General features: G+C 36.0%; 2 protein-coding genes across 2 annotated transcripts; one reads left to right on the top strand and one right to left on the bottom strand.

Annotated features, from left to right (window-relative positions):
* Positions 1 to 453: 453 nt before the first annotated feature.
* On the bottom strand, positions 454 to 7463 carry tubb1 (tubulin, beta 1 class VI). The gene is made up of 4 exons (XM_062996759.1): positions 7407 to 7463; positions 6618 to 6726; positions 6402 to 6512; positions 454 to 2181 (listed from the first exon to the last, which is right to left on the bottom strand). Exons 1-4 carry the CDS (start codon positions 7461 to 7463, stop codon positions 1097 to 1099), a joined length of 1362 nt encoding a protein of 453 aa, XP_062852829.1. The 3' UTR covers positions 454 to 1096.
* A 5058-nt stretch (positions 7464 to 12521) lies between these two features.
* On the top strand, positions 12522 to 15392 carry atp5f1e (ATP synthase F1 subunit epsilon). The gene is made up of 3 exons (XM_062996758.1): positions 12522 to 12634; positions 12868 to 12992; positions 15270 to 15392. Coding segments are annotated over exons 1-3 (159 nt in total). The 5' UTR covers positions 12522 to 12602; the 3' UTR covers positions 15272 to 15392.
* The last annotated feature ends 489 nt before the right edge of the window (positions 15393 to 15881 follow it).

Genomic DNA, 15881 nt, shown 5'->3' with positions numbered 1-15881 from the left:
TCTAGCCATCACAATTTGGCCCATGTCAAACTCACTCAAATCCTTTTTTCCATTCAAATCCATTTTTCCTGCTTCTAACACATCAACTTTGAGGATAAAATGTTCACTTGCTGCCTAATATATCCCACCCACTAACAGGTGCCGTGATGAAGAGATAATCAGTGTTATTCACTTCACCTGTCAGTGGTCATAATGTTATGCCTAGTCGGTGTATACAAACACTTCTATGTACCTGTACACTTCTGTATCTTCAGTTTTTTTCTGTAGTTATTGGCTAATATCCAGTTATTGTACTGTCTATTTTTTGTTACTGTGTTAACATTTTTTCTGCTAGTACATGTGAACTTAAATCTTTGTCTTAATGTTTCATGCACCAGAGAAAAAGCCTGGTCGTGCTTTATTGTACAGTACACCTGTATATGTGTAATGAAAATAAAGTTGAACTGAAAAGAATTGATTGTTTACCACTGTGTTTATTGGCATAAAATGTGTCAACCGAATTAATAGGAGACAGATCTCTCTTAAAATGAAGCCATGCTGTTGTAACACACATTGAATGCAGCCTGTTATTGTCTTGCTGAAACAAACAGGGACATTACTAAAAAAAAGGTCAGGATTTTATTGACCCAAAATCATAGGCATTTAAATGAAACATACAATATTTAATAATGCCCTAGACTGTAGATGGTGAAAACTCTAAATTTCCTGCAACCAATTGTAATGACAGGAGCACATGTTACCTATAATAACAAAAATGCATGCTGTAAAATGTAAAAGTACCAACTGGTTATATTTAATGTAAATTTATTTTCAATATTAAAACAACAACAAAAATACCAGTCACTGTTTTAGACTGACAAAAATGACCTTAAAACAATGAAACTGATCAAAAGTAATATAGTTGAAAAAGAAAAATCATTTAAGTTAAAAATTTGTTTGACTTTTATAATCAACATTTGTAAATATTAAGAAACAATGCAGTTGGTAGCACAAAATGTCTATCACCTCACTTAGTATTTCTAAAGCAACACACCGCTTTATTTACTAGACTAGCCCTCAGTTTGTTAAAGTTTCTGTCACTGCTGTTATATTAACATTATTGTTGCATCATAGTTGTTGGATTCCCCTCTACTTCTGTCACTTCATCCTCTGGCTCCCACTCTAGATCTGCTGTGGCATCCTGGTACTGCTGGTACTCAGATATGAGGTCATTCAGATTACTCTCTGCCTCTGTAAACTCCATCTCATCCATACCTTCTCCTGTGTACCAATGCAGGAAAGCCTTGCGACGGAACATCACAGCAAATTGCTCCCCGACTCGTCGAAATATTTCTTGTATGGCTGTATTGTTTCCAATAAAGGTAGACGCCATTTTAAGGCCACGTGGCGGTATGTCACAAACTGCAACTTTGACATTGTGAGGGATCCATTCTACAAAGTAGCTGCTGTTCTTCTGCTGAATGGCAAGCATTTGCTCATCCACCTCTTTGGTAGACATGTGGCCACGGAAAACTCCCCCGACTGTGAGGTAGCGACCATGCCGCGGGTCACATGCTGTCATCATGTTCCTGGCATCAAACATCTGCTGGGTGAGCTCAGGAACAGTAAGGGCTTGATATTGTCGACTTCCACGGGCTGTCAGAGGAGCAAAGCCAGGCATAAAGAAATGAAGGCGAGGAAAGGGTACCATGTTGACAGCCAACTTCCGGAGGTCAGCATTTAGCTGACCTGGAAAGCGCAGAGAGGTTGTGACCCCACTCATTGTTAGAGATACAAGGTGGTTAAGATCCCCATATGTTGGTGTGGTGAGCTTAAGTGTGCGAAAACATATATCATACAGAGCTTCATTGTCAATGCAGTATGTCTCATCTGTGTTCTCAATCAGTTGGTGAATTGACAGCGTGGCATTGTAAGGCTCTACTACTGTGTCAGAGACTTTAGGTGAGGGCATGACGCTAAAGCTGTTCATGATTCGGTCTGGAAACTCCTCACGAATCTTGTTGATAATCAGGGTCCCCATGCCTGAACCAGTGCCACCACCCAGTGAGTGAACAAACTGGAAGCCCTGCAGGCAGTCACAGCTTTCAGCTTCATTACGGACACGGTCTAGTACCTGCTCAACCAACTCTGCCCCCTCTGTGTAGTGACCTTTTGCCCAATTATTTCCAGCTCCAGAATTCCCTGTTAATTAATAAAAAATAAAAAAAAATAGATAAGTAAAATAGTCAATAGTACAGTCCAAAATATAACCAGCAACAGTAATTCATAATTAAATGGAAATTGTAATTATTATTTATCTCAAGATTCTAGTTAATTCTACTAGTTTATTCTGTATAGATTACAAGATACTTTTACCAACATATAACTGCCCACATGGCTGGGATCCACAATATGTGCTGTAAAAAAGTATTTGCCCACCATTTTTTATATTTTTGCTAATATTTTTGTGAATTGGTAACAGGTGAGGAAATTATGATAGGTAATAAAAAAGGCTCAGTTTGTATAAGCATTGACGGGTTGTGGCACTGTGTTGCAAACCTCACAAGAGAATTGTCAGTCATTCAATTCAAATAATATTTTCAGTGCAAACAACCTAAAACTGTTGTCACTTAAAATGTATGGTGCATCATGATGATTTATTAATGTCCTCTGATAATGGATGCCTATAAGTGCAGGGATTGATACGATAGATGATTTTACTGGATAGGCTAGAAATTACAGTAGGTTTTAAAGGACTTTCACTCTTCTGGTTTAAATCCTATTTGACTGACCACTCTAGATTTGTAAATAATAAATGCTCAGAAACTACAAAAGTAAAGTATGGTGTTCCACAGGAATCAGTATTGGGACCTCTATTATTTACACTCTATATTCTTCTCTGGCATCCTTCCGTCTTCGGGAGACGATGGTGTAGCATCCGTTGCGGGTACATTTATTTGCACCTTCTCGAGTGGCTGTACAAGCCAACCCTTGAGTGGCAGTCCCGGCTACAGTTGCCGCAGACAAATTGAGTCGCACGTTGTGGTTGAGATTGCTGCGCCTTCCTCCTGGCTTTCTTGTCAGCAAGATGCTTGAACTCTATATTCTACCATTAGGAAAAAATATTCATCTAGCATCAATTTTCACAGCTATGCAGACGACACACAGCTGTACATACTGACATTAACACAGTCAGTAAGATTGAGGATTGTGTTAACCAGATAAAAAGACTGGATGTCGTGTAATTGTCTTCTACTTAATTTAGATAAAACAGAGGTATTACCTGTTGGATCTAAGGCTGCGAGAGACAAGTTGTCTAAACTGGTGCTAAATCTTAAGGTCTTCTTTGTGACTCCCAGCTCAGATAAAAAACCAGGGTGTCACAATAGATTCTGATCTCTTTTTTGATGCACACATTAATAATATTACTAGATTTGCTTTCATCTGCGCAATATCACTAAAATAAGAAATATACTATCTGTTATGACCCACAGAACCTGGAAAAGTTGTTCTGCAGTATTATTAATTATGATTGTTACAGATTAATAAATTAATCAAGAAGGCTGGTTTAGTCATTGGAGTTAAGCTGGATTACTTGGAAACTGTTGTGAAACACAGGACAATTTATAAACTTTTAACAATCTTGGACAATGCCACACACCCCCTCCACTCAATAGTAAAGGCATAGAAAAGAGTGTTTAGCAAATGGCTAAAAGAGTTATGCTGTGCCAAAGAGCATGTCAGGTCTGCCATCAGACTCTACAACAAGTCTCTCTACAGTCAAGGCAGCCAGACCTAATGTTGTTGGACTGATTAGGGTTGTTATTCCTAGAACTTACACCACTTACAATATACACACATATATTTTCCAAACTCCTAATTTGTTGTTGCATATTATAATAATAATTATTATTATTATTATTATTATTAATAATACTATTATAACTATAACTATATTTATATGCACACACACACACACATATATATATGTATATATATATATATAATATATGTATATATATATATGCATATATATATATATGTATATACAGTATATGCATGTAGATATGTATGTATAGGTGTATATGTATGCTTATACTTATTATATATTATTATATATTATACGTTTTTTTATTATTATTTTCTTCAATACACAATACAATACGTGTTCAACTCCATATTTGTATAACTATCAGTGCCCCTGTATATCCCTTTCTTATTGTGTTTTCTATTTTTTGTATAGTTGTGCAATATGTGTACAGTTCTGTGTTTCTGCTGCTGTAATGAAACAATTTCCTTTGGGATTAATAAAGCCTGCCTGTCTGCCAGTGTCAGAACACAGTGTCCCAAATAAAAGTCAGATAGTTTTTTTTTTACAAAACTACAGCAAATCTGATTATATTTATTATATTAAAATATGTAGTTTAAAATAATTCTAAAATATTTGCATGTTTTATTGATTTTAAAAAGGCTTATGACTCAATTTGGCATCATGAATTGTTTTATACAATGTTGGAAAGTGGTTTAGGGGGTAAAACATATGATGTCATTAAATCCATGTACACCAAAAACCAGTATGGAATAAGAATTGACAATAAGAAAACACATTTCATCTCTCAGGAACATGGAGTGAGACAGTCCAATTCTATTAAACATGTACTGTATATTAATATGATGAAATATGATGGTATATTAATATGATTAACAATGAATTGGTCTCCAATCTGAAGTGTAGTACAGCACGGTTTCACTCTACATGAGTCAGAGATTAAACTCCTGCTGTATGCAGATGATCTGGTCCTGCTGTCCCCCACTGCTCAGGGTCTAGAGCAGAAACTGGACCTGCTGCAGCAGTACTGTCAGTACTTTTCAGAAAAGTCCCAGATCTCAAGGAATCAAACATATTTAAATAAGGAAAACATGAAATTAAGTATTCCAAAAATTACACCTACCTTGGACTAAAAATTAACTCATTAGGAAATTTTAACCACTGAGTGAATTGAGAGAAAAAGCTCGCAGGGCCTTCTATGCCATAAAATGACAAACATTCATGGAAATTCCAATTCGAATCTGGCTCAAAATCATTGAATAAATAACTGAATCATTTGCTCTGTATGGCAGTGAAGTGTGGGGTTGCTAACACACCACCAGTTCCACAATTGGGACAAACATCCATTAGAGACCCTGCACACAAAGCTCTGCAAAATCATCTTAAATGTACACAGAAACACCACAATGTGTGTAGGGCAGACATTATAAACATACAGAAAAGAGCAATCAAATTTTGGAAACATCTAAAATAGAGCGATCCACAATCATATTATAATAAAGCTCTGCAACACCAGAAGCTGAGTAAAGACACCAGTCCCCTCATCCAACTGGCCCTGAGTCAATGCACAGACACACTACTAACACACACTGACACACCACCTACACACACTGGCACACCACTAACACAGTAAAGACTCAGGAACAGGAGAACTCTGCAAACCCAATAAGAATGAACCAAATTACAAAAACACTCAGAATGAAGAGTGCCAGCACTGCACTCTCAATACAGTAGAGAGAGAGTTGCACTTCTTTTGAATGCACCAACTACCTCCACATTCTGAGCCAATTCTTTCCCAAATTTAACACCATCATCCCCAACTTTAATTCCCTCGCAGACCCCGATAAACTGTCCCACCTACTGGGGGAAGCACAGAGAGAGCTGCACACTAGCAGCACTCAACACACTCACCTGCCACCAGGTGAGGGATGTAAATAATTTTTACTTTTACACATTTTATACCATAAATTTCATTCTTTTACCCAGAGGTCAGGCAGGGCCACTTATCCTCTTTTAGCAAGCCCAGCGAATGCCACTGCTTTTACATTGTTGGTGTCTAAACTCAAGCCTTATATAGTGCTAAATGGTTTTGACTATAAACAGTTATTTAACATGACCACTGTCCATGCAACAGTTTACCCTGACATTTTTAACATATGATTCAAATGTGAGTAAATTAATACAATTTCTTTGTGGTCCAAAACAATGTGTTAGGCTGTGTTTGCCTTTATTTTCATAAAAGACATTTAGGCAAATATCATCATGTTTTTTTACTGTTACAGTGGCAATAAGGCTTATTTGTGATGGGCTAGTGTAAAAGTCTGTGATATTACAAATAATTTGGCCACAAAAGTGTGCAGAGAGTTGACTCTATTACTACAATGTTGGCCTGTACTCATACTAGCTCTGGTTTTAGTATTGTACAGAAAACAACCCTTTGTTGGCATCCACCAAAATAGATACTATTGGTTAACATGGTTAATACTATTTAGGCTTTTAATCTGTATTTTTTTCTTCTTCACTTTAAAGACATTGAGAGTGCTGTTTTCTTTGGTACAAGGCATTTACACATAGTGTTACATGGAGGTCTCACCATGTATGAAGTTGTCAGGTCTGAAGAGTTGTCCGATGTGACTTCCCCTTACACTGTCCATTGTTCCGGGCTCCAAATCCACCAGAAGTGCCCGGGGGACATATTTTCCACCTATAAAAGACAGTAGGATATGTGCAGTATGTTAGGAAGAGTAAAATTAAACCATTAAACCTGACTATTATAATTAGCAAATAATACAGTGCATTAATTTTTTACCAGTTGCTTCACTGAAGTAGACATTGACCCTCTCCAGCTGTAGGTCCATATCCCCCTCATACATTCCCTCTGTGTTGATACCATGTTCATCAATAATGACCTCCCAGAACTATAAACACAAATTGCATAATAAAATTCAGTCAGACATGAAGAAATGTACATTGCAACCAATTTCAAAATAAATTAAGATTAACATTTATAATTACAAAATGTAGTGCAATGGAATATAGCCCTTTTATGCAGTACACTTCAGAAATGTGATTTAAAACATATTTTTTCAATATTTAAGCTGTTCAGTTTTATTTATTTTGTAATATATTTCTACATAAACTATGCTGTCCCTCTTTTGATAAGTGCACCACACCCTTACTACCCTCAAACCTATGTTTTATCTCTGAGCAGACTTAAATTGAGAAAACACCCTGTTAGAGTAACGTTGTGGCACTGAACAACATTTGAATTTTTTATTTTTTTAAAATAAGCATCATTTAATAATATGCTTAAACTGTAACATATAGACAGAGTACATTAAGGATGGTACGATACATACATATACATACTTATAATAGACTTTACAGTTATACCATAAACCTATAGTTTTAAGACAACAAAACTACTAAAGACAAACAAAAAATGTAAGCAAAAATTTGTAAAAGCTTTGAAAGGCTTTAAGAGTCATTTAAAAGTCACCTCTGTCATTTGTCATTATGCTCTAAACATTAAACATTGTGCTCTAAACACCTGCTAACCTATTTTTATTGAAATAAAAATATTGCTAATACCTCATACCTTGGAGCTGATTTGATTCCCACACTGTCCAATCTGAAGATGGACAATCTCACGCATGTTTACCAGACTCCTAGGAACATATAACTACTACAGCCGACTGTAAGTATTATACCAGTGCTTATGTCATATTTAGGGAGTCTCCCTCACTAGTATATGAGATTAAATGCAGCAAGCATATTGTAGGCACTTTCCAATTAAGTGCTGAATTTGTGTTAATTACTGATATATTATTAATGCATAATTTAACAATTCTAAAAAAAATGCCATAATCATACTATTTAAGGTTGGACAAATTCGAATGAATAATATTAGAAATATTGGGAATTGTTAAATGAACATGTTATTTAGAGATATAAATAATGTGTGATGTTTTAAAGGTAATTACTGTTTTTTTTTTACAGAAAGGTGATTTATGTTGGATTATTTATGCTTTTTAAGTACACAATACAGAAAATTCCTGTGTGTGTGTGTGTGTGTGTGTGTGTGTGTGTGTGTGTGTGTGTGTGTGTGTGCGTTTGTGTGTGTTCTTACTTATTTTGTCTGTGATAAGACTATCTGTATTCAGAAATACACGCACACCCTCAGCCACCCAACATTTCTGGAGTTCAGGGCTCCTTGTTATGATTGGTAATTGCTCTTACATAACACCTGTCATGTAAATGGCATATACTGTATTACATGTGTTTCTTAGGTTTTATTTAAAGTAACAAACAATGCATAGTACTGAAATCATGCTCAAAAGCAGTATGCAGCATCTCAGGGTTATTACAGAGTAGTAACCAGATAAATTGCGAGGTGCTTAATCCAACAGCTTTCTAAGTGTTAAAAGCAAAATTGTGCCCAAACTCACTGATGCAGAGTAGAAATGGCACCTTGCTTTCTTAACAGATGTAACAGAGCTACTCAATGGTCTCAATGTACAGAAGGAGAAGAATTTCTGCCATCTCTCCACTACTCAGAAACTGTCAGAAGAAAAGAAGCCATCACTTGCATTCCCGACTAAAAAAAGGGTGCTAAGGCCCTGGAAATGTTACAAAGTGAATTTCAGACATGATTGCGAGAGCTTCATGATCACACAAAAGACATCCGACTTTTCCAGAATCCTTTTGCATTGGCTGTGTCAATTTAATTTACAAGCTGGAATTGGCCGAATTACAAAATTTTGACAGCCTCAAAGACACATTAAAGTCAAGCACTTCGATTTCTATGCTTCTTTCCCAAGTGGGAGCTACTCCAATCTCAAAACCATTTTCGGGAGCACCTCTATTTGTGATTTTTCAGGGTTGAAACAGCCCAAATCTCCAACCAGATCCAGACTCATTGCTCAAATACACAAACAATACATCCATTATACATGGTAAATATTTTTTTTTTTGTATGTTTACTTTTTCACCTGTGGTCAGACACATGAAAGACTAAAGAACTGTGATCTGGTCCTTTAGTTAAAACGTTGGAGGACCCATAATTTACACCCACTAACCTTAATTCTTGTGCGCATATTACGTCACACTTTAACACTTTTTTCCTGATTGAATTTCTCTCACGTTGATTGATGTTTAATGTCATTATAACCAGTGTTTATGTATTTACTATTGATTGAGTATAATGGCCTTTTAGGTTACTAATTGCATGTGTTTTTTATTTACTATTTTCTTTTATTCTTTTACCTATGTAAAGGTCAGGAGGTGTGTTTATTTTGCCCCTCTTACTTTTTGTGGATTTGGTTTATGGTGTATTGGAAGGAGTTTTGATTGTTGATAGTCTGATTTATTTTGTGCTTTGTCAATAGATGGCGGCAAAACTGTTGTTGAGGGAGATTTGTAGGATATTGTTCAGCAAAGTTGGTCACTAGATGTAGTTGTTGAGGAATCAGTTTCATCAGTGTTGAAGACGGTACTGGGACAGTCAGAGGCGGATTTTTTAAAACTAGATTGATATTTTATTTTATTCTTTTATTTTGTTCTTCACTGATTCTTTAAAAATGATAATGGAAGCTCGGTTATTGTAGCCTTTGGAGGTGGACCTGTCTGTGGCATAGTTGTATTCTAGTAGTTGTCTTCATGTTGAATTTGCATAGTATGATGAGAGCTTGATAAGATTTCTGATTGCACAAGGGTATTCTCCACCAGACACAGAAAGCAAACCAATAACCAATGACTATAGAGCAGTTGTAGCCTCTTTAGCCTAGTTGTAGCCTAGTGGTTAAGGTACTGGACTAGTAATCAGAAGGTTGCTGGTTCAGATTACATCACTGCAAGGTTTAGCAAAACCCTCAATTGCTTAGATTGTATACTGTCACAACTGTAAGTCGCTTTGGATAAAAGCATCCACTAAACAGCAAAGATGAATGTACAATAAAATGTAAAACACCTTAAATGACTGTAATAGTTGAAAATGGCACTTCCAGATATGTAGACAAAGGCTTGTATTTAGTAACCATCACCCCTGTGTTACAGTGGCACATTGTGTTTGCAGCCAAAGTTATTATGTTAGAGATGTGACATTTTTCATTGCTTATGATCGGCATTTGTGTTGTCCACACTGACTTTTACATTTTACATTTTCTGCATTTAGCAGATGCTCTTATCCAGAGTGACTTACAGAAGTGCTTCCATAGTAAACATTTCATTTCTCAAGTTTTAGTAAACAGCAGTTGAAGAACACAAATCTGCTGAAACCTGTTAGCCTTTTTTTTTTTTTTTGGAAATGGAAAAAAATTTTTAGTAAATAAGTACGTCAGCTTAAGTGCTTAGTAAAAAGGTGGGTTTTTAATCGTTTTTTAAAGACAGCAAGAGACTCAGATGTTCAGACAGACAGAGGAAGTTCATTCCACCACTTGGGTGCTAGAACAGAGAAGAGCCTTGATGCTTGTCTTCCTTTAGTCCTGGGTGGAGGATCAAGTCGAGTGAGACTAGTGGCTCGGAGGTTGCGTGGTACAGAGCGGGGTTTGATTAGACCACGAAGGTAGCTTGGGGCTGGTCCATTTTTGGCTTTGTAGGCGAGCATCAGTGTTTTAAACTAAATGCGTGCAGCTACAGGAAGCCAGTGAAGAGAACGAAGCAGTGGGGTGATGTGGCAGTGTTTGGGCTGGTTAAAAACCAGACGGGCAGCTGCATTTTGAATGAGCTGCAAGGGTTTAATAGTGGACATGGGAGCTCCTGCCAGGAGGGAGTTGCAGTAGTCCAACCGTGAGATTACAAGTGATTGGACCAGAATCTGGGTAGCTTCCATGGAGAGAAATGGCCGAATCTTCCTGATGTTGTACAGGAGGAACCGGCACGATCTTGTCATGTTGGCTATATAAGGAGAGAAGGTCAGCTGGTTATCCAGGACAACACCAAGGCTTCTTACCTTATCAGATGGTCTTATCTGGGAGTCATCAAGAGAAATGACTAGGTCCTGGGTTGGAGATTGATCTCCGGGAATGAGCAACATCTCTGTCTTGCTGGGATTAAGTTTTAGATGATGAGCTGACATCCATTGTGAGATATCTCGCAGACATGCTGAGATGCGAGCTGAGACTTGTGCGTCTGAAGGAGGAAATGACAGAACGAGCTGAGTGTCATCTGCATAGGAGTGGAAGGAGAAGCCATGGGAGGCTATGACCTTACCCAGAGAGCGGGTGTAGATAGGCTTCTGCTGAGTTTCCCACCACTGTGTTTGCTGTCCCAATTTTCTTAGTAATTGCATTGCTTTTCTTTTTTATCATCAGTTATTTTTCTGTCAGTTATTACTTTATTTCTTTCTTTTCTCTTTTTTGTTGTGATCTAGACGTGTTTTATCTGGTATATCTGTCTTGGTATTGTTATATATATTTTTACTTTTGTTTGTGTATTGCAGTAATTAGACTGTTGCAGCCGAGTGCTTATATCTAATGTTGTCTTAATGATTAGTATTGTTAGATTTTATTGTAGTTAAAAGTTTATGATGGGAAGGTTATAGATGTATAGACATGTAGCGTGATGGTTTTCACAGTGTGTCTGCTGATTAATTGCTTTGTGATGCACAGAAAAAATGAAAACAGGCTGCTTGACGTTATTTGTCAATCATGGTGGATGAAATATGATGGTCTGGCGGTGCTTTGTTACTTGTGAAGTGGGAAATTCTCAACTCCTTTGAGCTGTTATGGGAGCAGCTTGATCAAGCCAAGCATCAAGCCAATCAAATTTGTTGGAGGTGCTTAAGCAACCATGAAGGAAATTTTTTGCAGGTTAGCTCAACATATTGGTAGCTAGAATGATCTTGAAAGGCAATTGGTCTTTGACAGATAATGTGATTGTGGGTTAAGCACAGTTTTGAGGGTATTCAGTGGTCAAGTCTGGTCTGTATTGAAGCTGGAGCATTGTATTTCTGTTTAAATTTTTCTTGATGAAATGACACAGTCCTTTTAAAATTTTAAACTGCTACATCATTAAAATGGAACATTCACATTAATACAGCTGTAATATTAATCCAAAAATGTTATTACTTAAGTAAAGGCTATGTACAGCTCTTATTATTGTGTCCACCTACCATTTAAGAGTTACACTGTGTGCTGATGCTTCATCTTGTTTGCTTTGTGTTATGAATAGAGCTGCTTTTGACCCTGTCTTGCATAACCAATAAAGTATGTAAAATCATATTTTTATACAGCACATCTTTGTGCAAAATAATACTCCAAAGCAATAATTAAAGTCTCCTTAATTCCTGGCTATTATGTCCTTCAGCCTATGAAGAAAATCATTTACGTTTGCCCATAATTTTAAATGTCTGTAACGTAAGAAATTGCTGCATTGAAATTTAAATGCGTTTGTAAATGTTAAACCAAAAGCAAAACTATAATATGGAAATGAAAGAAATAATAGCAGCAAAAATATGAAAGTGAGGAAATGTAGAATATGGTTGGGTCAATACAGTTAAAAGGGAAAATAGATGTAAAAACAAAAATAGGTACGAGAGTAGACGCGAGTAAATAACAAAAAGTCTAAGAAAAGCAGGAATAGTGAAGTTTAATTTACAAAATGTGTTATTGTCTAGGAATTTGAAATACATGGTTGTTAAATAGAACTTATAATTAAGAATATATACTCCAGCCCAATAGGGGTCGCTAAATTAGATGTCAACCGCATCAACTCAAAGAAGAAAAACGCCTTTTACAGACCTCGACCTTGGTAACCAGTCGTTTGAAGGGTTCAGCAAATCCAACTTGTCGGAAAAATGGTTTCATACTGGCGTCAAGCAGGACTCAGGTTCGTGATTAATAATTGTATTATTGCTCTTGGTATCATAAAGTGAACAAGTTAGACTTGCAGTAATTAAATGCAATAATTCAACACCATGCTAGTTAGCTAGCTAGCTAGAGACATAATGCGCTATCTTGTTTAATTATGATGAAGAGTAAAGTGGTTCAGAGTAAAGTAAATGTAAAGGCTCATTTGTTTTACTCGTGTATGTAACTTACCTCTGTTTTGTTTTATTTTAGCTACATTAGGTACTCTGCGATCTGCGCCAGGGTTGTGCGGGCAGCACTTAAACCTCAGCTCAAGTCAGAAGCTGTGAAAAATGCTGAATCCAGTGTGCGAGTTACAAAGTTAAAGACAGTTTCATGTAAGTATGTGTGTGAGATGCACGTGAATCCAAGAACATGTCGTAATCTGTAAACAGCTTAAACGTTTTGTCACACTTTTCCATAAATGTGTTCATTATTAGTTGAACTGTCTTCATTTTTGGTCTGCAAAGATGGAGATAGTATGCATTACTGTTTTTATTAATTATTTTTATTAATACATATATGTTATAGGTTGACTTTTGACACACTGAGATATATATATATATATATATATATATATATATATATATATATATATATATATATATATATATATATATAGTTAACATCTATAAATTAGTTTTGTATTAGAATAAAGGTGTTTTCACAGTTATACGGAGCCCCTTAGGGGTCACTAAGGAAAAATATATATATGAAGAGCGTAATCCGTACCCTCGGTTTAGTAAACCGTACCCTCGGTTTGGTAATCCGTACCCTCGGTTTAGTAATCCGTACGCTCGGTTTAGTAATCCGTACCCTCGGTTTAGTAAACCGTACCCTCAGTTTAGTAAACCGTACGCACGGATTAGTAAACCGTACCCTCGGTTTAGTAAACCGTACCCTCGGTTTAGTAAACCGTACCCTCGGTTTAGTAAACCGTACCCTCAGTTTAGTAAACCGTACCCTCAGTTTAGTAAACCGTACCCTCAGTTTAGTAAACCGTACCCTCAGTTTAGTAAACCGTACCCTCAGTTTAGTAAACCGTACGCACGGATTTGTAAACTGTACTCTTAGTTTAAAGTCCGTCAGCGGTCACGCTAACTGCGCTACAAGTTTTACTGTGCGCCTAAAACCCGTTTTACGGTAATACAGTTGCGAAGCATTGAAGAGGATAAAGCATCTTTTTGCAGCTTAATATACTATATATTAGATATAATAAACACACACATATATATATATATATATATATATATATATATATATATATATATATATATATATATATATATGTGTGTGTGTGTGTTTGTTATATGTAATATATAGTATATTAAGCTGCAAAAAGATGCTTTATCCTCTTCAATGCTTCGCAACTATATATATATATATATATATATATATATATATATATATATATATATATATATATATATATATATATATATATATATAGGCAACAAAAGCACATAACATGGTAAAATTATGCAAATGTATAATTTTAAAATTCCATTAAAACAAGTGGAATTCTTACAGACCAATTTGAAAGGTCTAAAATAAGCAAATCAAATTATTATCAAAGTACTCCACTTTTTTCTTTAAGAGCATTAACTCTTTTATTAATGGAATACATTTCATACATCTTTACTGTATTAGTCTGGGGTGATGGGATAGCAAACTTATTAAAAAGTCAAATCAATAACAATAAATAAACAATAAATAAATCAATAAATAACACTAGTACTCATCTTGTGATTTTGAGACTATTTTACCCTAGGAATTTAGAATAATAGGATTGCAAACCAACGTAAAGTGAAATGCAAATCAAATTATTATCAAATCACCCCATCAGACTCTTAAAGAATACTCCTACTTCTACTTACTGACTTTATGAGTCTCAGACATTTATACTGTACATTTCACTTTACGTTGGTTTGCAATCCTATTATTCTAAATTCCTACGGTAAAATAGTCTCAAATCACAAGCTAAGTACTCGTGTTATTTATGATTGTGGGGTGGCATTTGATAAGATTTTGATTTGACTTTTTAATAAGTTTGCTATCCCATCACCCCAGCTGTAAAAAGATGCTTTATTCTCTTCAATGCTTCGCAACTGTATTACCGTAAAACGGGGTGTGGGCGCACAGTAAAACTTGTAGCGCAGACAATCCGTGCGTACGGATTACTAAACCGAGGGTACGGATTACTAAACCGAGGGTACGGATTACTAAACCGTGGGTACGGATTACTAAACCGAGGGTACGGTTTACTAAACCGAGGGTACGGTTTACTAAACCGAGGGTACTGTTTACTAATCCGTGCGTACGGTTTACTAAACTGAGGGTACGGTTTACTAAACTGAGGGTACGGTTTACTAATCCGTGCGTACGGTTTACTAAACTGAGGGTACGGTTTACTAAACCGAGGGTACGGATTTCGTCTTCACATATTTTTTTTCCTTAGTGACCCCTAAGGGGCTCCGTACAGTTAAGTGCTGTTTGTTTTATTTAATTAACCAAAATGTAAAAGTGTAATAGCAGTCAAATGTATAGAGCAAAGATGTACTGCACAGTTAATTTGATTGACTGTTTTAATAATTTTAGTGTTCTTTCTTTTGCAGGATCCATCACAGAAGCCTGTCATTCTCCAAATTTAACTGATGTCTGAAAAACATATGTGAAACCTTGTTAAATAAACCACAAATGTAGTTCATTGATAATAAATTATAATGAATCCATCTCAACCATCTTAAGTTTCATTCATTGTAATGTAGGAAGAGGTATATTCCTAATGGGAACACTCAAAGTCTAACATATTGATTCATATCCTTGCCAAATTTAATTAGAGAGTCACACAGATGGTTCCCTGGAATTTAGGGTGGTAAGGGTCTGGACAATTCATACTTTACTTCCAACAAGTGTATAATTTATCCATGCCCTTTACTACAGTTTGAGCACCAATTCTTTAAAGTGGGATTGCTATTGGAAACTGGGTGGTAGCACAAATAATTGTTATTAAAAACTGATTATCAAGTTTTTTTTTGCAATGGACCAATATAAATTATTAGAATTCTCTCAAATGGTTCACCCATTATTAGTATCAGCTGTAAAGGTGCTGGGGAAATAAGCTAGTTCACATGAATAAAAGAAAGAAAATACAGCTTTATGTAGGGCTGGGCAAAATATGTATAATTTTTAAATGAAACAGTTTGTCTTGATATTTCCCAAATGAC

The sequence above is a fragment of the Trichomycterus rosablanca genome, chromosome 6 (genome assembly GCF_030014385.1).
Source record: "Trichomycterus rosablanca isolate fTriRos1 chromosome 6, fTriRos1.hap1, whole genome shotgun sequence".
Lineage (NCBI taxonomy): Eukaryota > Metazoa > Chordata > Actinopteri > Siluriformes > Trichomycteridae > Trichomycterus > Trichomycterus rosablanca.
The sequence above is the reverse complement of the archived record's forward strand: the minus strand, read 5'-3'. Positions and strand labels throughout refer to the sequence as shown.